A 21,732-nucleotide genomic window follows, 5' to 3' on the forward strand; every position below is an offset into this window, starting at 1 on the left:
TGCTTTTGTGTTGTGTTCAACCACTCCTGCTCAAAGCGAATGTAAAAGATAAAATGAATCCTCAAACAACTGCTCCAGCAACCTCGTTAAGACATTATTTACTTTCATCGTTAGCCAAAGAAGAGGACACTAAAAATCTGTCAGCAGCCTGAAACGCCTGCTCGAGTGTCTGAGCACTGTTTAATTGTGCCATTTATCAGCCAAAAAAGCCTACACACTCATAAATAAACACAATGCCTGTGCTAAGGAATTATAAAAATGTCACGCCAAGCCCACAAGTGAGGCCAGCGTTGATGCATATTAAGCGATTTAGTCAGTGAAGGAGTGGAGCAAAAAAAATATGATGGTTAATTTAAGAGTCATTAAAATTGTATGAATGTGCATTGCGCCTGCTTAGAGTGGGATTTTCTCTGATCGGTAACGAAGAGGGAGAAAGAGCAATACAGGCTGCCACACAATGTGGTGTATAAACCCGCTGATTGACCATGGAAGAGACAAGCAAACCTGAGAGAAGAGGTCCAATCAATGTTTCTGGAAACAGGGAGACAGGCGGGTGGGGGCCATGTGTGGGTGCAAGTATGCATTTTTATGTATACTTACATGCAAGTGTGCACTGTTTTGCCTGTATATGTTTACAAGCTTGTGTTTCATGCATATTGAAGCGCATGCTTGTGTGCGTGTTTGTGTGTGCGCATGTGTGCAAAGAGACTGTGTGCTTCCCTCATTTGAGGAAAGACAATGTTCTACATTCCACAGGGGAACAGAGTCATTACCGAAGCAGGAACTCAAGCCTGGAGGCCACGGCTCTGCATGTAGTGTGAATAGATCGAGCTAGTTTCTCGCTGAGACGTGCTGGAGAACACTCGCTCCGCCATTACCAGTGCCCCGCAGTTCAAACCTCACTCCCACCTTATTTCAGCTGGGGAAAAAAATAAAAAAGTTGACAAAAACAAACAAGTATCTCACCGTGGCAGCTCTGAGGTGGTTTTATCGTTGCTTTACATGCAAATACTAACTAAATCATTTGCATTTCATGTAAAATGACTGTTTAGTGGACATTTTGGAGATGGCATGCAGATCTAAACAGTCTGATTCACCATGAAGCAGAGCTTCTTTGGCCTGGCCTCTGAGGGATATGTTGGCTCTGAAGCCCTCTGCTGCCCTCTGTTGGCGGCTTAATCTCAATCCTAACCACCATTCATTCACACACAGTGTAGGTGAAGATGGACATATGGCAGCTGCCTGTCAATAAATAACAGGTATGGGAATGACTCTTTGTTCTCACACTCCGCTTTTGTCCGTTTCCCTCCTGACATAAAGCAGACTCTGGGTTAATTTCCCACGTTGCTGATACACTCAGGTCGTTAGCATGCCCCACAGGAAACTATTGTTGCCTCATAATAGACAGTAATCAGAGGTGAGGTCTGATAACGCCTGCTGTCACCTGATGCTCCGTCTGTTTGCTTGTCTCATCCTCTTTTCTTCTCAGTTTCTTATAGCATGAGGACCAGATGCTGTGTGATGCAGTCTACTCACACTTACAGATCTATTCTAAATGTACATTTCACAGCAATTTGTAGGTTTTTTTCACCCCTTTTTTTCCTGTACTCTTAGCCACTTAATTAGGCGTGACATATCTGGGTTGCGATAACCCTATAACACATCTATACGATGCTGAATCTCTTTTGATAACACAAATACACGCATATGCACACACACTTTTAAAAGAAATGTCTGTTTCTTTCTAAACCTATCAGTGAACTTATTTTCTTACATTTATCCAACTTTAGGACCTTTTCCTTCTTTGGTCCAGATCCCATTATGCATTTTCGAAACTAACTCTAGCACCAACACCTGGTCCAGGACCTTGCAGTCATAAACATTGTTGTAGACTTTCAGTGCCCTCACAGTATAGGCACAATAGCGTTGATTTTGATTGACACCACGGGTGATGTGCAGAAAAAAAATGAATATTTACAGTATTAGTATTAGTCATGGTAAAAATTCCAGTCACATCACATACATACGCTTAAACCACCCTTGATCTATAAACAGACTGAGAACGAGGGCCTTGATTGGCTGAGAGAATGATTGACAGTTGAACGAGTGGAACCTTTGAATGTGGAACTCAAAGGGAAGATGGGAAGTGTGTTTGTGCAGGTCCCAAGGGGGGAAAAGCCTGGATTTCACACACACACACACACACATGCGTGCATGCATGCATGCGCACACACATATACACAGAAATGCACACACATTGTGATCTTGCTCTACTTTGGGCTGTGCTCCACATGAAAGCGTAGATGCTTCCTGCTGTTTGAGACGAGCTGTGTGTAGCACTGCAAAAGAACATACAGGTCTGTATATACATGTAGACGGACAGGTCTGCGTGGAGACCAGAGCAGGTGAGATTGTATCCATCTTGTGCTTTGTGGAATATCTCTCTTCCTTTACCTCTCTCCATGTCTGTTTTTTTTTCTTTTTTATATATTTTTTATTTATTTTTTATTTGCCTCTTCCTTCTTCTTTTTCGTCCTCTTCTGCTTCTTTTTTCTTCCTTTTATTCTTCTCCTTCTTCCTCTCCTCTTCTTTTTCTTCTTCTTCTGCATGTCCCCAGAGAGTAAAGTAAATGACTTTCCTTCTTCCTTCTTCAGATCAAACAGCAAATATCATTTCTTCTGTCAGTTTCTTTTCTTTACTTTTTTTAAAGAGATTTTTTTTAATCTGGAAATTTAAACGAAATACAAGCATAAAAAATTCCAGGTTTCGTTGTAATCATATTTTTCATGCTCCTGACTAATCACTCCCTCAAAAAAAAAAAAAAAAAGCGAATATAGAAAGAGAATGTATCATTGTGTTCTACAAATGGCACTCCACAAATGTGGAGGCACTGTGCCCTTGACTATCCCCCTGCTGAAAGTAAGTCTTAGCCAATTAACAACGTCTTCCACTAGGTCTACATGTGCACACGCAAACACACATGTGCGTGCACTCAAACACACCCAAACCTCGCAGCTCATGGGACTAAACCTCATTAACTGCTCTGAGACAGACACTCTCTCTTTAATCAATCCTTTTCTAAGACTGCGTGCGCACAGAGGAGCGTTGACAATACAACGTGCAAACGCACACTCGCACACAAACACATATATTTGGGAAGGGGGGGGGGGGCTTAGATACATTCACACACTGGTCTCCCAGAGAGAAAAACATGGTCATTTGCCAGGGTGATTCAACTCTAAAACACCCTAATTACATCGACAAAGCCACTTTGTTTTGGTGCTGGATGAAATGTGAATGATTTTGCATATTATTATTATGCCTCTGAAATATTAACCAACCCCAAGGGAGTTTATCTGCTCTTTTAAATATATGCAAATTATTTTATTTTGGTTTGGTTTGTTTCCAATGACTTTTGTGAATTGTGTTTGGATAATTAAATGAGTGCGTGCAGATGTAGAATCGCAGGCAGTACCTACATGATATGATGATCCGCCAGATTAGCATACAAATTAGGAATGTTGCACCTCGACTGCTAATCGACTAACTTTTGTTTTCATTGTAACCTTGACCTATTTGAAACATCCACCCAGTGCTTCACCAACCGAGAGGGAATGTAAACACTGCTCCCGCGGCATATGAATTGATAAGGCTCGTTTGATATTGTCCTTCATCCCAAACACTCCTCGTTTCACGTGTGTCAAGCTCCTTCAATTAGGACTTGGCCTTCTATCTCGCTGATTCGCGTAGCTCCGCTGGACTGATGCTGTGCAGGAGATTTACTGCGAGCACTACAGGTACTGTGGCTTTCAAATGACGTATTGGACCTGGAAGAGTTGATGTGCAGAGCGCCAACATTTCAGCTCTGTCTTACCTCACTGATTGCCTTGTGAATCCCTGATGGGTTCCGCTTCGTACATAATCATTTCCCTAACATGGGATAATTTGATTCTATTACTCTAACAACAGCGCAAACAAATTGCCTACGTAATTTATTGTGCCAATAATAGCAAAAACAGATGTGGTAATGGCACTGCAGTTTTCCAACCCCACATTTATATGGACTTAAACCAAACTGCATATAATTGTTAAAATACATTTATGAACACCCACCCAACATTTTCATTGCCCAAACATGTCTAATTATGGTTTGGCAAAAAGGGGGTGATCTCCAGCCCCCGTTTCTTAATTCTTTTATACTTTTACACAGCTTTCAAAACTCCCCCTAGGTCTGTTTTTTCCACAACTTCCCCCATCAGTTCCACAGATTCCTCTCTCCTTGTCCGAGTCGATTCCTGGTTAAAGGTTCAAGAGGCAAAACAACCTCAGATATGCTGTCTTTACTGTATCTCAATCCTCTACAGTAGGCCTTGCCTCTTGCTCTCCTCTGCACGCTCTACCTCTCCTTTCACTGGTGTTCTTTATGCCCTCTAAAGCCCTCTGCTCTGTCCCATTTCTCCCATTGCCTCGGGTCCTTTTTGACACCACTGGCATGTTAATGGCCCAATCAGAGCCACTGTCCTTGAGACTCTCACTTTGGCTCATTTTCATACACCTCACCACCCCACCTCCCCTCTCAGATTTATAACCTCTGCTGCTTACTGCTCCAGATGTTTTGTTCTGTTTTTTACTCTCTGTAATTGCTAATTCAATCTGGCTGTAAAGGAGCAGATGCTCTCAGGACTCGAGCATACCTGTGTGGGTTTCACTCTGTGTGTGTCTGCGTGCGTATGTGTGCACGAATGCTTTCCTGCCCGTGTTTAAAGCAACACGATCGACTCTAACACCCCTGACTCATAAACATAACCCCCTCACAATTACGCCTAGCTCACTTATTCTTGCAGAGAGAATAAGACAACAGCGGTTTTAACTCGCACACAATTGCACACTGGCATCAACTTCCATTACACCCTGCATTACTGTCACCCTTAAATCACCACTGCTGAGGTTATGCTGGTTTAGCAGGACTGACAAGTTGGCTTTGGAGGTCTAAACTGCGGTGGGAGCCTTCTCATCAGCCTCCTTGTATTTATTTATTTTTTATCATCTTCTATCCTTTTTCTCACCAGAGAAAGTGGCAATCCACTCCGGTTTAGAGAGAAAAATAAACAGACTGGTTATCCGCAGGAATGCGAATGCTACTCTCGTCCCATTAGGAACATCTGCGAGTGTGGCTTGAGATCACAGCGGGTTGTCTGTACGACTTTGAACATGTGACAAGCGGCCTCATTGTTTAAGCATATTCAATACCTACACACTGTGCCAGATACGCTCTGTGCACTTGCATAACATATCTATGAAAGGCACACATATTTACAACACATTTACATGAAAGCAAAGACCCACATAAAAGCGCACACCCATCATTCCTTGCTCACATACCCACACACACACACACACATGAACACCACTGTGGACCTGTCATGTGTCATGCAGACAGGGGTCAGATACTGTGTGATGTGTGTGGGGGTTATATCGCTTGGGAAAAAGGACTAAAGATCTTACCGGGGCTGCAAGAGGGCCAACAATAACAGCCTGAAATATAACAGCAGCAAAAGAACCCTCGCAGTGACAGGAGGAAAGCCGGGCCCCAAGCCAAGCGACTCCACAGATCAGAAACTCTTCCACGGGGCACAGAGATGGGCAGGATCACTAATTCATTGCTAATGTGCAAAACAAAGAACATTGTTTTATAATGACACTGTAAAACAGCAAAAGAAAAAGAGCGCCAAGTGTTTCGGCAGATTGGAAGCACATGTTTGAGAAGGAAGAATAATGGCAGAGCTGTGCAAGTTTTTCTGCGCGCATTCCCAGTTCAAGATGATGCTCTGACCACATTTGTCATGGGAACTTCAGCCATGTAAACACACAGCCTTGACTCCCAGTGGTTGCACCGACTGACACACACACATATGCACGCACACACTTGAACAGCGCTGAGCACACTCACCCGTGTGCAACACACAAGCATTCTCCAGTACCAGAAAAGTCAGAGTGCCCCCTAGTGCTGCTTGCTTTACCATTACCATGTGTTTGTCTTCCCCAGTATTTCATCTCCTAAAACTCACAAGTCGTTAGTGACAACTTGGTCTCAGTAGACCAAATTGATGATCAACTGAGGAGCAAGATGATGAATAGAAGACATGGTTACAAAATATGAAATATCAAGAAAGGGTTTCCTTTCTTTTTTCTTTTTTTCTTTTTTTTTTTTAACATATCCAAAGAAAGAATGTCTACACAGATTCTTGCAAAATATGTTTTTTTTCCTTTCTTTTTTGAACTTTGAGACTGCGCAAAGCTTTCTTTGGCATCACCTCTCAGCCCTGAATAATGCTCAAGATTATACTTTTACAATTAAGTCTTCTGCCAGCACCTTTTCCCCTCCCTGTGCCGCACAGCATTGCACTGTTTTCACAACAAAATTCTCAAACACTCACATTCACCCCTTCATACGGGATTCTGATCTTTAAGGACACAGGGCTTTTTCAATCAAAGCTTTGATTGAATACTTTGCCATCCTCAGCACTCGCACAAACGCAAATACACACCAGTTGTTGACAGAGAATGTCTCGAGCAACATCATTTACCACTTAGGCCCCTCCCCGAGGACCGTGCCATTCCTAATGCGAGCCAGATAGTTTGATAGCCCTGGTTTCTGTCGAGAAGTCCACGTCAATCAACAGCTCGTGTCAACGTCACCAAGGCAAAGTGTTTCTGAAAGATCTTTTTACTGAGTGCCTTTCTAGCCATCCCTTTCCCACCACACCCTACACGCAGTCACACACACACAAACAAAAACACACTCAACACATGCACAAACATACACACAGCCATTTCCATCTCAGCAATCACTTCTCCTAGAGTTCTCCTTTTTCGGACGTGTAACAGTAATTGAGGTTTTTCCCTTGGGTGCAGTGCATTCTGGGCCGTTAAGTGCTGTTTCTTGTTTTTTTTTCTCAAATGGGTTGTATTTTGGCTATTGTGTTGTTTCTTTCTGCTTTCCTATAGAAGTGTAAGCAGTGGGCCATATTTACATGTATCATTAGAGAATAGAAGCCCTGTCGATTGCGGGGCATGAGTGGGTTTATCTTGCCCCGTGGAATATCAATCAATACGACAAAGAGGCTTAACACTTTTTGCACACGCCCAGTCACTGGAGAATCAAGAAAAAAAAAGATGTTTCAGATAAAATGACTACTGCCAATCATTTAATTCATCCCAAATAAAAATGACCCTCTGGAATACATATACGGGTAACTCATGAGCCAACCGTGTCTATTAAATATAATACACAGTCTTTCAAGGGTGTTCACTTGCTATGCTGACCTCCCTGCACTCCACATAAGGCCTGGTTTGAGTACACTCCGTGACCTTTCTGCACGTTGATGACGTTGTCCGTCCAGAAGAGGGAGTGATTGATCTGGATTGACACAAACAGCCAGTGCCCTGCCTGGCCTGTCACACAGCATCACTGGGTCACTGTAGCATGCCTGAATGCCAGATGAGGAGGGATGGTGAACACATGGGGTGGTGACCCGCTGTCTGTGATGCAGCCCATAGTTTGGGGGAAGCTGGAGTTCATCTGGACAAAGAAGAGCACCCATTCCAATAGTGCAGGAAGCTGTGTGAAGTCAAAGCCAAAGAATTTTGCTATGAAATAACAAACTGAGGAAAACGTGTTATAGAAATGGTAACTCTAGACAGTATAACATTGTATTTTGGAGATGTGTGATAGCATAAAATATCTAATGCTGAACAATATATTCAAAGATCTCTTACATCCAGTTTTATCTTCATGTTTGTTTTTGAGTTTGTTTTTTTAAGGAACTGAAATTGTTTAGTTCTCAGTGCTCTCTAATAGGAAAAAAAAAACCTTTTGTCACTACTATGGCAACACTGGCCTAATGCAGCATAATGCATCTTGTCTCAACTTCCTGTGAACCTTAATGACTATAAGCTGAAAGCACAAGTGATATAGAAGAACACATCTTTATAGCAGGAATGTCAAACTAATTTTATACAGCCCACTTTCAGTCAATGTAAAGAAGTATACCTATACAGTTTGGACAGTTCTTATACATGATAAAGAAATGCTGCTGTAGCAACAAGGAAATCTGTTAGCATGATTCTTTGGGCTTAAACTGTAAAAAATAAATGTGTTTTTAAAAAGGAGTTCTGGTAGCTCATTGCTCAGACTGCCCTGTAATTATTAAAGTTTTTGTTAATTCACAAAAAAAATGTGTGTGACTCAGAAAACCCCCCCATAAACATTTCTATAGTAGATCGAAAAATACTGCTGGCTTCCAGTGCGACCCCTCAGGCTCCTAGTAGATGCAGATATGTTATCAATTTGAACATCAAAGGTGACTTTTTTACTGAGTTATCATATTCACAAGATTTTCAGAAAACTTTACCAGTGGCCTTGACCTTGAGCTCAAGATCACCAGGATTCAAATTTGCCGAAGACTTTTAGTAGATGCACCTATGGTATGAATGTGAAAATCCTAGGTGACTTCCTTCTTGAGTTATGGCATTCAGAAATTTTTCAGAAAACCTGATCTCTGACCTTCACTGGGAGTCAAACTTGTCCGCAAGCTTTATTAGATGCGCCTTTGGTACGAATTTCTACATCACCTTGTTCTCAAGTTATCACATTCACAAATTTTGGCGTCCACTCCACCCACCTGGCTGACAACAATACCCTGTCAGGCTTGTTACAGCTGATGGGTAAGAATTGTTATTTAATTGTTTTTCTGTTACTTAATTACTTTGGTGTAGTATGAATGGTGATTATGGGGTAGGTCTTTATTAGTAGAAAAAGCTGTAAAAGTTGTGAAAATACAGTTAAAAGTCTAAAATGTATATCTATATATATTCTCTTTTTCAAAGAGAATATCAGCAGAATTCTGGCTGATTTGTTGGCCCAATTCTGGCCCCTGGACCTTATGTTTGACATCACTAATCTATTGCGTAAATCAGAATTACTATAAGTACTTTATATAGGGTCTTAGTATGTTTTACTTGTTATGTTTTGTTTTTTAACTTTACTGTTTAATTTAACAATTTCTCAAATTCAGTGAGAGGTCCTTATTCTAAAAATATGTCTACGTCCTAGAACGTTTTTTTCCATTATTTAAATATCCCCATAGTCATTAATAGATGTGAATAATTTGCGAAAGCTCTTTCTCTAACTTTATATAAAGGTTAATGTAATCATGTATCAAGGTGGTGTCCGAATACATGCTATAAACTACAACTCCAATCCTGCTTTACGCAGTTTTGATGACGTTGCACGGGCATTTCCCATAGTAACCTTTCCTGTCTGCTTGCTGGTGCGTTTGCGCCTCCTGTCTTGAAAGCGAGGTGAAGAATAGTTTACTTTCCAGAGTTCAAGGTTTGGTGTCGGTGTTCGTTTGGAGTAAAGGCTTTTGCCGAGGCGTTAAGCCCCCTTTCTCAGAGCCAACATGCTGAACATGTGGAAAGTTAGGGAGTTGGTTGACAAAGCGTGAGTATCTTCTTATCACAGTACGGCTGTAACGAGTTATTTGTGCTTGTAGTTTACCTGTTTGAAAGAGACACGTACCCAAAACTTTGACGTCACGTCATTCTTTACAAGTTAGCTAGCCTGTATGCTACTAGCGAATTAGTTAACTGACTTTTACAAACACCATACTTCTTGTTTTAAGTGTGGGTGTCTTGTTTTTCTTACAGTTCTTCTTGCCTTGTCGTTCAGCTAAACTGTAACTAAAAGGATATGGTGTGACTGCGCTTGACATTTGTTCGTTTTCTCCGAAAGCGCATGCTAACCTGCTTGGCTAACAAGCTAATTATGTAGCCTGTTGACTGGGTGGGTAGCTAGCTGACCAGGCTAGCCAGCTAAGCTAGTTTGACAGCTCCCAGGCTGAATAATTAAACAATGGGTGTTTTTGGAGTTATGTGAAACAGACTTGTCGTCCAACCCCTGTTTAGCTGCTACTGCCTGGAAATACATTTTTAATTAATTAATTTAAGGTAGAAGTGCTTTACGATCGTCTTGACACTTGTAGCTAAGTTACACACGACGTTGTGGTAGTTGCACGAGAGCCCTTGAGTTGTAAGTTAAATTGTTCGTCGTTAAGTTACAATACAACAATTGTCTAGATTGTTGTAGATTTTCCACCAGCGTCACGCTAGCATACACATAAATACATAAATTAACACATCGTGTTAGTTTTAAAATAAAAACACACCCTTAAAAAACAACTACCTTTACACTTTTGGCTTACAATCATGTTGGTGGCAACTAGTTCCCAGTAAACGTAAGTGTGTGTTAAGAAGTTTGACCACAACTTACGACAGTTGTTATTTGAGTTGGCTTTACTGTTATTGAGGGTGCTTTATGTTTTTATTTATTTTTCTACTTAAAAGAGCCACTACAGAGTATTTATTAATGAGTGATCAGTCATCTGCTGGGTTTTTTAACTTGTTGGTGGATGTCAAGCTTTCTCCCTCTCTCTCTTTTGTTTGCTTCCGGTGCATTTTTGCATAGTTTGATGGGAGTGTTGGTCAAAGCTTCCATGGCAGTAATTTATTACCTAGCTTTATCAAAGAGCAAGCCAACACCTTTGTTCAGCACATTTGTTCTCCTTTGGCTGCTGGTTTATTTTCAGCTGATGACTGTACTCTGAAGCTTTTGTAGGCTATTGCACGATTTTCTTAAAAATGTATTTTTATTTTTTGTTCCTTCAAGGGCTTAGTGGCTTATTGTGCACAGTCAGACAATAGTGTGTTAAGTCTATCCAAGAATGCAATCCTGTGGATGCACTTGACTCCCCTCTGTGTGTGACCTTCTGCAGCATGTTTTGCTTTTGTTGGAGCGAGTCAGACAAAGAAGGAAATATTTACTTTACAAAATTTAACTCAGTAATTCCACATTTGAAAGAACTTAAGTTTCAGTTGAGATAAAGGAGACGAGGCATAGATGTATAAAGATGCCGCAACTTGTAAAAACAATGGTCATGACGTGCCAGACATTCATTCATCTACACACACACACACACACACACACACACACACACACACACACAGAAGCATGTAAATTATTTACTAAACTTAATGTTATATAGATCACACTATCCTGCAGTATTGTATAAATACTGTATATTGTTGCATATATTTATTTTCTGATGCATCTGCACCATTTTTATTTTAACTTATAATATAAAGCAATTTGAATTGACAGACTAAAAGAGAGATTATTTTTATGCCTGAATGAGTGCGCCTTCATTCTAATCTGGCTTTATTTGAAATACTGGGTGGTGTAAGAGCTCGTGTCTTGAGACCTTTCAAATTGGGAACTTGTTGACTTGTTTTCATAAAGTGTCAATAAATGCTGAGTCATTAAGACTGATTGTTGCATTCTTCCTCTGATTAATCAGAGGGTTTTATGTGCATTTTTTTTTGTTAAATATAATGAGTAAAATGCTGATTTGTTTTTCTTATTTTTTTAACTTTTGTAATGAGTAAAGTTAACATTAATATAAGAACTAAAGTGCAGTTGCAATGAAGAGCAAGGGAAATGCTTCAGCAGTATAGCAGCGGAAATATGTGTGATTGTGTGTCACTGAGAGTATCACAGCTTCCGTTTTATCTAGCTGATATCTAGAACAGCAGCAACCTCTGTGTGAAGATAAGCAGTTGCATCAGTGCCTTTTATTTTTTGTCTGTCATTCATGCATGGCAGGTTAGCATTTTCCCTAACTAGCTAGAGAAATTCTGGATATATAAAGTTATAACTACACATGGAGTAACCAGAATCCTTTGAAAACTCTTGGATATAGAATGTTTGAATGTCTGTCTGGGACTTTTCAGCAAATGTTGACTGTGATCCATGGTTGGGCCCAGAGGCTTATTTTAATTAGCTGTGAAAGGACTCTGGCGTGGTAATTTTCAAATACTTTTCATGGCTTAAGCCACATTTTACAAAAGAGAGTATGTTGTCAGAGTTGTAACCATACCCTGCAACTTTTAGCAATGCAGTCTGCCTGAAAACCACAGAGAGGGTGTATCCTTGTTAACAATATGGCATCAAATCAGTGTTGCTCTGTCAGGCGCTGTGCTGTTTATTGCTGATGTGGCAGTAGTGAAGGAGGAGGTTGTAGAAATTTCAAATTGCTTATTTGCCTTGCCACATTTTATTGCTAAAGTTGCAGCAGGGCCTGCTTACTTATTTTAAAGATGATGCCTGTATGATTATTGATCATAGTTCTGCGGTTCTGTAACAAACAAGTTAATACTCTAAATCTGAATAAGGTCTCAGGTTGTGGCTCAGTTTTACGTTGCATATACAATTTGGGATAGTGGCTATACTGCTTCCCTTAATGCAAACACTGCATTAAGGGATAACCAGTTTATCCAGTTATGACTGAATAGATGCCAAATGACATGTTAAATTAAATCCCCTTACACAAACGGCGATTAGTCAAATAAAGATGCAAAATCTCAATTAAAAAACACAAGGACACAATTGTCAAATAATGCACAGCAGGTGATGTAAATAGAAATTACAGAAGCAGAAATGAACTTTATAAAAAAAGGTAAAGAAAAACTTTATAAAGTCCTTTGCTTTTTTCAAGATCTTGGTGGAACCCTTATACACACTGAAGCTAAGACGTGATATTTTTTTCTTTCCCTTACAGAATGCTGGCTATATTTTTAAGTAGAAACAAGATTTGTAGACTCTAATCCTGGATAAATATAAGGCAGAGTTTGATTAGCCTTTGTTAGTTCTGTACTGATTGTGATTGCGTTTTTTACTTCTTTAGTCTTTTATAATATACGAAGTCCTATATATTTGGAACACAGATTTTAGCCTGAAATGCTTAGAGAGATTCATTGTTTTGATTTCTTCCCATTTGAGTCTCTGATTCCTGTTGTACTAGTTTCTAACTAGAGCTCAAAATCAGTCAGCAACTCTTGTTTTATTCATCGCCATTTTAGCCTGCATGTATGTGTTTACACTGAACGCATTGTGCATTTGCCTGTGTGGTAAGCTGTTTTAGGTTTTGACAAGGAGTTATAGAAAACACGTGATCCTTTTGTTCTTTTAGCCTTTAAAAGGGCACTTGTGGTTGGCTTAAGCATCTTTAAGTCTCTGATTTTATATGATTTTTGTACTGTCATTCATGTTGGTCTTGCTGGGCTGAGGTGCAGGTGCATACTTTGAGCAGAAATGACAAATAAAATGTATTATAATTGAAGTTTGTTTTTGTTTGTTATTATAGAACCAATGTGGTGATGAACTACTCCGAGGTGGAGTCTAAGGTGAGAGAAGCCACCAATGATGACCCCTGGGGACCATCAGGACAGCTGATGAGTGAAATTTCTAGGTAAGGTTTGTTGTTTATTTCATTTATGTTTTACTGAAAAGCACCCACTGTAAATAAAAAGAAAACCTTACATCCCTTTATCTGCATTTCCATGAACATTATTTTTAAAGATCAGGCTTCTATGACAAATCCAGCTCTTACTGGATTTTAAGCCTCCTCGCTCATCAAAACAGGAAACAGGGCTTCTTTGAAAGTCAGCAGAACGTTTCTGAATAAACAACCATAAACAATTATAGTTTAAAAGTTAAGCTGTAAATTACCTGCATCTGAATGTCTAAGAACTCCCGTGAACTACCTCTGATGTGTCTTACGTGACTTTCTTTAAGTGCAGAAAGCTTTGTCAAAAACGTATGAGCCCCGAAGTTATGAGTGACACAGAAGTTTCTAATGACTCATTTAGAAGCTGTTTTTACAAAAAATGGTTTTTGATGTTCAAGCGTCCCGTTTGACCTCAAGTCTTTTCCTGCACAGAACTGCAAACAATGAGAATATTAAACCCCCAGGTGTTCATTGTTGATTATTTATCATATTCAAAGTGGACATCAGTGTTTGAGTTCATCTGGCTTTTACTGTTCATGCTTTCTTCTTATGCAACTATGCATACACAGATATGCTTAATTGCAGATATGCTTTTTTTTTTTTTTTTTTTTTTTAACATGAAAGTAAAAAGTCTAATTCCCCCCCCACCCCTCCGTTTTTTTTATAAACAGAGCCACCTTCATGTATGAACAGTTCCCAGAGGTGATGAACATGCTGTGGGCCCGCATGCTGCGGGACAACAAAAAGAACTGGAGGAGAGTCTACAAGGTCTGCCTCAGTGCTGTTGTAAAATGACACAAACGCATGTTCTTGCATTAATTGTGAAACAAGGCTTGAAGACCTAAGTGCTGAGAACATTTTTCATTCTGTGGAACACTTTGGACTTGCTAAACTAAAATTAATAGATTTGATTTAACTTTAAAGGCCTTTCTCCTTACTTTTAGCAATAATCGGGTATCAGCAAGAACTTTAAGATTGGGTTAAGCTTTTTTACAAATAACCTACTGATGGATTTCACTCAGCAAGAGATGTGAAGACAAACCACATTGTTTGAAACACTGTGATTGAGAGTAAACGAAAGTCTGACACAAGAATCACAACTTGAACAAACTGGGTTAACTCCAAACTTGAAGTTAAAAATAAAATCTTAAATCTTTTTTTTAATTTCCCATTTTGTTTTTTTCTTCCCCCCTTCCCTTCAGTCTCTATTACTGCTAGCCCATCTCATCAGGAACGGGTCTGAAAGGGTTGTGACTAGTGCCAGAGAACATCTGTATGACTTGAGATCACTAGAAAGCTACCATTTTGTAGGTAAGGTATCATTCTGGTCTTCTTTTTTTTTCTTTTTTTTTTAATTTAGATCTTAGATGGCTAGACATTTTGTTTGCTGAATGTTGTTGTAATGAGGTGAAAAGTTCTGTATCAACAACAGCTTTAATGTGGGCTGCAATGAATGGAAGGAGGAAGGAGGCCCTAAGCAGTGCTTAGTCCAGAAACTCTTAGCATACTACTGTAAAGCTGCTTTCAGTGGCCCAAACCATGTGTGTATTTTAGACTTTGTTTAGAAGGAAGGACACAATAATTATTATTCTTTGTCTGTGTCTGGATTTTGTGTATTACTGTTGTAATTTAATCAGTTTTGTTATTCTTTCTCCTTAAATTGCTACCCTTAGATGAGAATGGGAAGGACCAAGGTGTGAATGTACGTCAGAAGGTGAAGGAGATGGTGGAGTTTGTTCAGGATGATGACAGGCTTAGGGAAGAACGGAAAAAGGCAAAGAAGAATAAAGACAAATACATTGGTGTATCCTCTGACAGCATGGGACACAGAGGCTACTGTAAGTCCACAGATGTGCACATTTTGTAAATAGAGGTGTTGGGAAAAGAGCAGCTGGAACTGATGTGATTACTTTTTGGTGCGGAAGTATAACCTGATATCCTATGATGTCCAACTCATGTTTGCTTCTCTTTTTCCACTAATAGCGGGGGACAGGTATGACTCTGGTGATAGAAAGTGGGATGATGACTGGGAGAAAAAAGGGCCATTCCCCTTCAGTGATAAGCTGGGGGAAATCAGTGACAAAATTGGCACCACCATTGATGACACCATAAACAAGTTTAGAAAGAAGGACAGAGACGACTCACCAGATCGATTCAGGTAGGATACAGCCTCCGATCTGATGCAAGGAAACTAAACACAAAAGGAAAGTTTCTTGTTGCTATTTAGGACAAAGACATTTGAAGATGTGATCACAGAGCTTTGTGTGTTTCTTGATGGGTAGAATGTGTACAATGATTGTGTCTGGTCACCTTACCTCTCATGTTGTTTTTGTCCCTAGTGACAACGAGGAGGACAGGGGTCGATCATCTCAAAATGGCCAGCAAAGAAAAGAGTTCAAAGATGAAGAGGAGACTGTTACCACAAAAAGTCTACAGATTGTCCAAGCAACAGAGACGACAGCAACACGGAAGAGAGGAGGGCCATCCAAGAAAGTAGACCTTGGGGCCGCAGCCCATTACACAGGAGACAAGAGCCCAGATACCACCGCCAAACAGGTAGCAATAGCGCTCTTCAACAAATGAAATGAGAGAAGATTTTATTGATATGAGGCTGGTTATGTTTACTCTGAATCTTGAGTTTTTAGCTTTCTTATTTTATTTTTTTGGTTGTTTGTTTTAATTCCAGATGCAGCCAGCCGCAGCCCCTCAGCCAACCAATGCTGCCCTTGCTGATCTACTGATGGTGGACACAACACCTAGTCAGCCTGCTGCCACAGGTATAATGTCACTAAGTTTGAGAAACCTTTTGTGAAGCACACTTATAACCTGTCTTATGAGAAGATTGATGAGACTATTATCAGTAAAAAAAAAAAAAAATTCCAGTAGACAAATTGGACAGGATCCTTAAAGAAACTGATGGTCTCTGCCCAAAATGAAAAATACCTTCCAGTCACTGCAATTGTGACATACCAGTAAATCCAGGACTAACCGTTTTAGTTCAGCGTTACAGTACCACAAAGAAAAAAACTCCAGAGTAGCTGCACGAACACACTAGACTCTACTGAAAGTGTGGTGCCCAGCTGCTGATAGCAGCTTCCCATTTTTTGGGGACAGCAGGAGGAGGGAGTTGATGTATAGGAACTAAGTGCACCAGATGTTTTTGGAGGAGTCCCTAGGGAATGGAGAGGGCAGAAGCACTGAACAGATGTTTGGTCCCCTCCACCTATTCACTGCTTCCCCCTCCCCTCCCTCCTACACTTCTGACACTAAGGGAATGCTAACTATGGTGGAATGACACCTGGAGCTCACTTGTTTTAAATTTATTTCTGTTTCTCAATGCAGGCCTGATCGGTGGATTTGCCGACTTCTCCTCACCTGCTGCCTCTGCTGGACTGTCCTCGGGTTGGTTTTAAAAGTTTTTGGAGTGTGTGTGTGTGTGTGTGTGTGTGTTGTTGGTGTGTGTGTGTGTGTTGTTGGTGTGTGTGTGTGTGTTGTTGGTGTGTGTGTGTGTGTGTGTGTGTGTGCATGTCTATGCTGTCCTGTTGCAACCATACCACTAGAATATTCAGAGGGATTCTGGGAGGGAGCCCTGGCCATATGGAGCCTGCTACCTGCTCTGCATAATAAGAACAGACACACATCAACTCCTGTTATGGATGACAAGGAGATGGGGACAGAGGAAGAAGTTGGTGGGGGTGGAGAAAGATGAGAGAGACTGAGAGAGGGAGAGAGACATTAGGCCAGGCCAGTTCAATAAAAATTTAAAAAGAGCCATCAGTGGTCACTGAGAATGTCCTCAAAAACATAACCTCTTTAGCTTTCTATTGTTTACTGTCAGGCTCAGATTTGTGATTTTGCTGAATCATATATTTGCACGGCTCACAGTACAAATATCACTGTTTCGATGGCAAATAAAGACACTCATGCAGCTGTCTGTTTTTTGTTTTTGTTGTTTTTCTGCCTTTCTTGTTGCAGCAGCACAACCCTCTAACCCCAATGGAGACTTTGGAGAATGGAATGCTTTTCCTGGAGGTCAGATGCCAGCATCTGCTCAGACTGGCAACATGAGTGGAAATGACCTTTTTGCACCCATGAATGCAGGTCCTTCTGTTGCCACCCCAACTGCTGCCCCGGCCCCAGCTTCAGGCTCTGGTCTTGCCTCAGCAAACCTGTTTGACTTGATGGGGCCAACACAGTCTCTCACCTCCTCTCAGAGCCTCAGCTTTAGCATGAGCAACACACAGAGTGTGAGCACCACGGTCCTACCCCAGTCTAAGTCACAGGTATGCATGATTGCACTCATTCATACACACATCCTTGTTAAATTATTGATTGTTCTACACATCATTACAAGAGTCCTATCGGGTGTAAATAGAATACAGGTGGAATCAAAATCTCTTGGGTCACAGACTCTTAGGCTTCATGGATACAGAGCTAGAGATATGGATTAGTGTGTGGTATATAAAGCATAGCATGAGATATGAGACATTGCTAGCTCCAATAGTAAGTTCGAGTGATTAGATCTGGATTTTCCTCAGCAATATTTTTAGATCTTGTCAATGCTGAATCTGAATTAAGCATGTTTTTGTGAATTCAAAATGTGTACCTTTTATCGTACCACATGCTTGTTTGCTCTTGGCCTACAAATTCAAATGCTGTGCAAAATTTCTTTCACATGCTGTTTATAATAGATTAATTCCAGATGTGACAAGCTAGATAACTATTATCACTAAGGGTCAAATACTTCCATTTATCCTCTTACTCCCACTTTTTAACATTGCACCTTGACCTCCTTGTGTGATGGAGACATACTTCATGTGATTGAAAGACAAAGGACAAGCGGGATGGTGGAGAGTTAATGTGCAGCCACTCCAGATGCTCATCTTCCCCTGAGACCTTTCCATAACCACCCACTCCTCATTTTACTGACACCGAATGAGAAAAATGAGATTTGAGTCACAAAAACATTAAAAGTCCAAGGAAAGTTCACATATGTTGACTGTATCTTCATGTAAAAAGGGTGTTGACCTACTTTAAAGGGGGGGAAGACATTCACCTCTTCCATTTCGTCTATTTATTTTAAATGATATGTTTTTATTGAGTTAAGAAAGAGACTCGGGTAGATTTCCCTCTGTCGAGGTTAAGTGGGTCATGCTAAAGGTTTAGAGGCTTGAATAATGAAGTAAAAACTGCATCTCAATTTTTTTATGAATTTGGCACAAATGAGCTCTTTTTCTAACATTTTGCCTGCTTGTTTATCTGTGCCAGCCCCTCCAGACAATGGGGGGTCCTCTTCAACCACAGCCCATGCAGTCTCTCCAGCTTGTTCAGCAGGGAGTGTCATCTCAAGGTGCAGGAGCCAAAGCATCCCTTCCATCCACCTGGTCAGATCACTCTGTTAACATCAGCCTGGACTTCCTAGGCCCTGGAATGCAGCCCCCCAAACAGGCCCAGCCCAGTCTCAACACTCTCCAACAAGGTGAGAGGATTAGTACTTCAGATCTGACATGAATGGCAACAACCTCACAGTCCAGGTTCTGGCTTAAGTCTTTTTAAAATTTGAATTTCTCTTTTGTTATTTCCAGGCAACCAGGCACCCGGCAACATGCTCTCCCAGGGATTTTCCAATATGAGTCTGGGACCTACAGCTGCCCGACCTCCTGTTAATCCCATGATGCACCCTGGTGCTGGCATGGGGATGGGAATGGGCATGGCCCCCAATCAGGGCATGATGGGAATGGGGATGAACATGGGGATGCATCAAGGTGGGATGAACATGGGGATGCATCAAGGTGGGATGAACATGGGGATGCCACAGGGAGGTATGACCATGGGGATGCCTGGTGGGATGGGGATGGGGATGAACCCTGCGATGGCCCAGCAGCCCAAACAAGATGCTTTTGCTGACTTTGGAAATTTTGGAAAGTGATGGAACTGGAGAGCAAAGATTATAAGAGGAGCAGTGGCAGTCTCCCTCTCCGTCCACTGGTGAAGGATTGTTAAGAGCTGCAAACAAAGAGTACTTGAATGTCAATAATGTCAACTATCATAATACCAACACCCTGCAATCTCTTTTTTATAGTAATATGATTTGGATCTAAGTGAATGAGTGTGTGCGTGCATTTGAACGAATGATCTGTCAGGTCTGGGTTCATGGTCAGGCACTCTGATGATGGTGTGCCTTGTAGGTTAGTTGTATATCAGTGAGCAGAAAGAAGAAAGTGCCACTGAGAGAATGTCAGGGGGATTTGCTTTATAACCTCAATCAAATGAAATCACCAGAATTGCAAAAAAACACAACTAGCTGCGTTTGTTTTCCTTTTTTCCTTTTGCTATATAATGTCGATAACTTGATGAATCATGAATTTCGATAGCTTGATCTGCCATTTTAACTTCCTAACAAACATTGAAGGATGTCAGGTTACCTCTTTCTTTAATGTCATCGTTCTTCCTTCAACGTGTAAATAGAAATCTGAAGCCCTAACAATAAGTTATGAAGCTCATATATGAGAGGCAGTGACAATGTGAAGAATTGTATCATGTAGACCAAATCTGATATGAATTAAGAACTATAACAAAGCACATTGACACCTTCTCTTTGTACATAAGTATCCAGACTTCAAATGTGCCTGCAGCTGGAGTAATTAATTATTTGCAGTGAACGCTATCAATTGAATTTGAGGAGTTGCACCTGCAAGACCATGAATTTGCCTTTCTTATTGGTATATAGCTATATTTTTCTTCTGATAATTATAATCAGTTAGCATCCAAATGAGATAATCAGTAGGTAGAAAAGCCTTATACAGGAGTAGAGTGCCTGAAAGACCTTTGCCTTTTCTCTTCAGTCAACCTCTTTGAAGGCGACAATGTGACTGCAGTGTTGAAAATAGCTGCGAGGATGGAGTTTTTGTGCTTGGTACAAATATGCCTGTGCCTCAAGCCAAGTGTACTGTCTGTACAGATGGCGGATGCAGTTGTTTCACTAGTTCTGTTTGTTCATCTGATTCAACTTTTTTTTTCTTGTTTGTTTGTTTTTGTTTTCAATCTATTAAGGCCAGTGAGAACTTCAGAGCTACAAGACACCAAGATAAATTCATTCAAACCTCAAGTGTTGATTCAGACTGTTAAGATTGTAAAATGCAGCTGTCTGTTAGATGTTCATCAGTGCATTTTGGTACACGACACCTTCCATGTTGATTAATGTTGCACATTAAAGCAGGAGCAGGAGTCCTGAAAAGATTTTCTGTCATAGCCACCATCAGTCCGAGTCTGTGTGTTTAGTGACTTATCAGGTACAGACGATTGTGTGAGAGGAAGCACTAACCTGCCGTGTTTCAGATCAGCATGTTGGTTGGATTGCATTTGTGTCATCGGGTAGCACATCATGAACAGTCCCATCCAGCTGTATGCCAGTTTCGTTATGCTATAGATGTACACAACATTGCACTTCAGTGGTTCAAGTGCCTGCCGGTGGTTGCCTCCTGATCCTTGTGATGAGTGATAGATAATCAAAATTGAATCTTGACTGCCTGACATTTTTGGTGTGTCGACGCTGAGATAAATAATTCACTGACCACAGGAGAAGGCGGTGGATTCTGCAGCCTCAGGAGGATTTAAGTTGTGTTTTTCTACTCTCAACCCTCCTCTCAAGGGCTCATAAGGCTGAGCACACTAACACATAGTAGCCTTGCATCGGTGTCTGAAGCATTAAAATGACCAAAATCTGTTTGCTGTTTTTAGTTTTGTTTTTTTTTTCTATTATATACATATATATATCCGTAGAGGTTTGTTTTACGCATTTTCTTTTCTACTTTAAATCCTCTTGGTCCTCTCAAAAATGGGATTGTTGAAACACTAGTATATGCAAATGTAAGATCATGGAAATCCTTCTAGAAAATGAAATTTTGCATTATTCCCATTTTGATTTGATTTACACATCAAGATTCTTTATCTACAACATTAAACAGTTGATTGAAATTTGCTAATGGTGTGTGTTATTTGGTGTGTTGTGTCATTAGCCTCATTCAAAACTGCTTCAAGCAGCAAAAGTGAAGCATCTGCACTTGGCTTGGAAATTACATTTACTTGATGGGAGTTTAATTTGTGCCAGTAACGAGACGGTGTTCAAAAGGCCGTCTGTAAATCAAAGAGAAAAGTTACGCGCTGCCAGATGCATTATAGCTCAGGTAGATCCCCCAGCATTTTATCTTTTTGCCGGCCAGTCACAAGGACTCCTGTACCACTTCAAATCTTTATTATGGATCTCTTATAACACTGATATAATGTTTAAAAAGGTCTTTCAAAGTTTTTCTCTGGACGCTTTTCT

The 21,732-nt window shown here is 40.6% G+C and overlaps 1 protein-coding gene across 2 annotated transcripts; it reads left to right on the top strand.

The window, feature by feature from the left end:
* Positions 1-9,298: 9,298 nt before the first annotated feature.
* clint1a (clathrin interactor 1a) lies at positions 9,299-21,386 on the top strand. Of its 2 annotated transcripts, none has more exons than XM_085290109.1 (12): positions 9,299-9,505; positions 13,263-13,367; positions 14,078-14,174; positions 14,609-14,717; positions 15,080-15,244; positions 15,390-15,564; positions 15,746-15,962; positions 16,093-16,183; positions 16,749-16,808; positions 17,385-17,689; positions 18,675-18,885; positions 18,992-21,386. In XM_085290109.1, the coding sequence occupies exons 1-12, from the start codon at positions 9,465-9,467 to the stop codon at positions 19,333-19,335; spliced, it is 1,920 nt and encodes a 639-aa protein (XP_085146235.1). In that variant the 5' UTR covers positions 9,299-9,464; the 3' UTR covers positions 19,336-21,386. The 2 variants fall into 2 exon arrangements, with proteins under 2 accessions (XP_085146235.1, XP_085146227.1); XM_085290101.1 differs by having other exon boundaries at positions 9,300-9,505; positions 17,382-17,689.
* Positions 21,387-21,732: the final 346 nt, after the last annotated feature.

Source organism: Mchenga conophoros, linkage group LG2, assembly GCF_057382185.1.
Source record: "Mchenga conophoros isolate Kocher_MC1m ecotype Shallow Benthic linkage group LG2, M_conophoros_male_GT1.1, whole genome shotgun sequence".
Taxonomy (NCBI): Eukaryota; Metazoa; Chordata; class Actinopteri; order Cichliformes; family Cichlidae; genus Mchenga; species Mchenga conophoros.

Bases quoted from the DNA above. Each gene is read 5' to 3' on its own strand.
- clint1a (XM_085290101.1), top strand. From the start codon at position 9,465: ATGCTGAACATGTGGAAAGTTAGGGAGTTGGTTGACAAAGC. The intron at 14,718-15,079 runs GTAAGGTATCAT...TGCTACCCTTAG, and splicing joins AGAAAGCTACCATTTTGTAG to ATGAGAATGGGAAGGACCAA. The intron at 15,565-15,745 runs GTAGGATACAGC...TTTTGTCCCTAG, and splicing joins GACTCACCAGATCGATTCAG to TGACAACGAGGAGGACAGGG.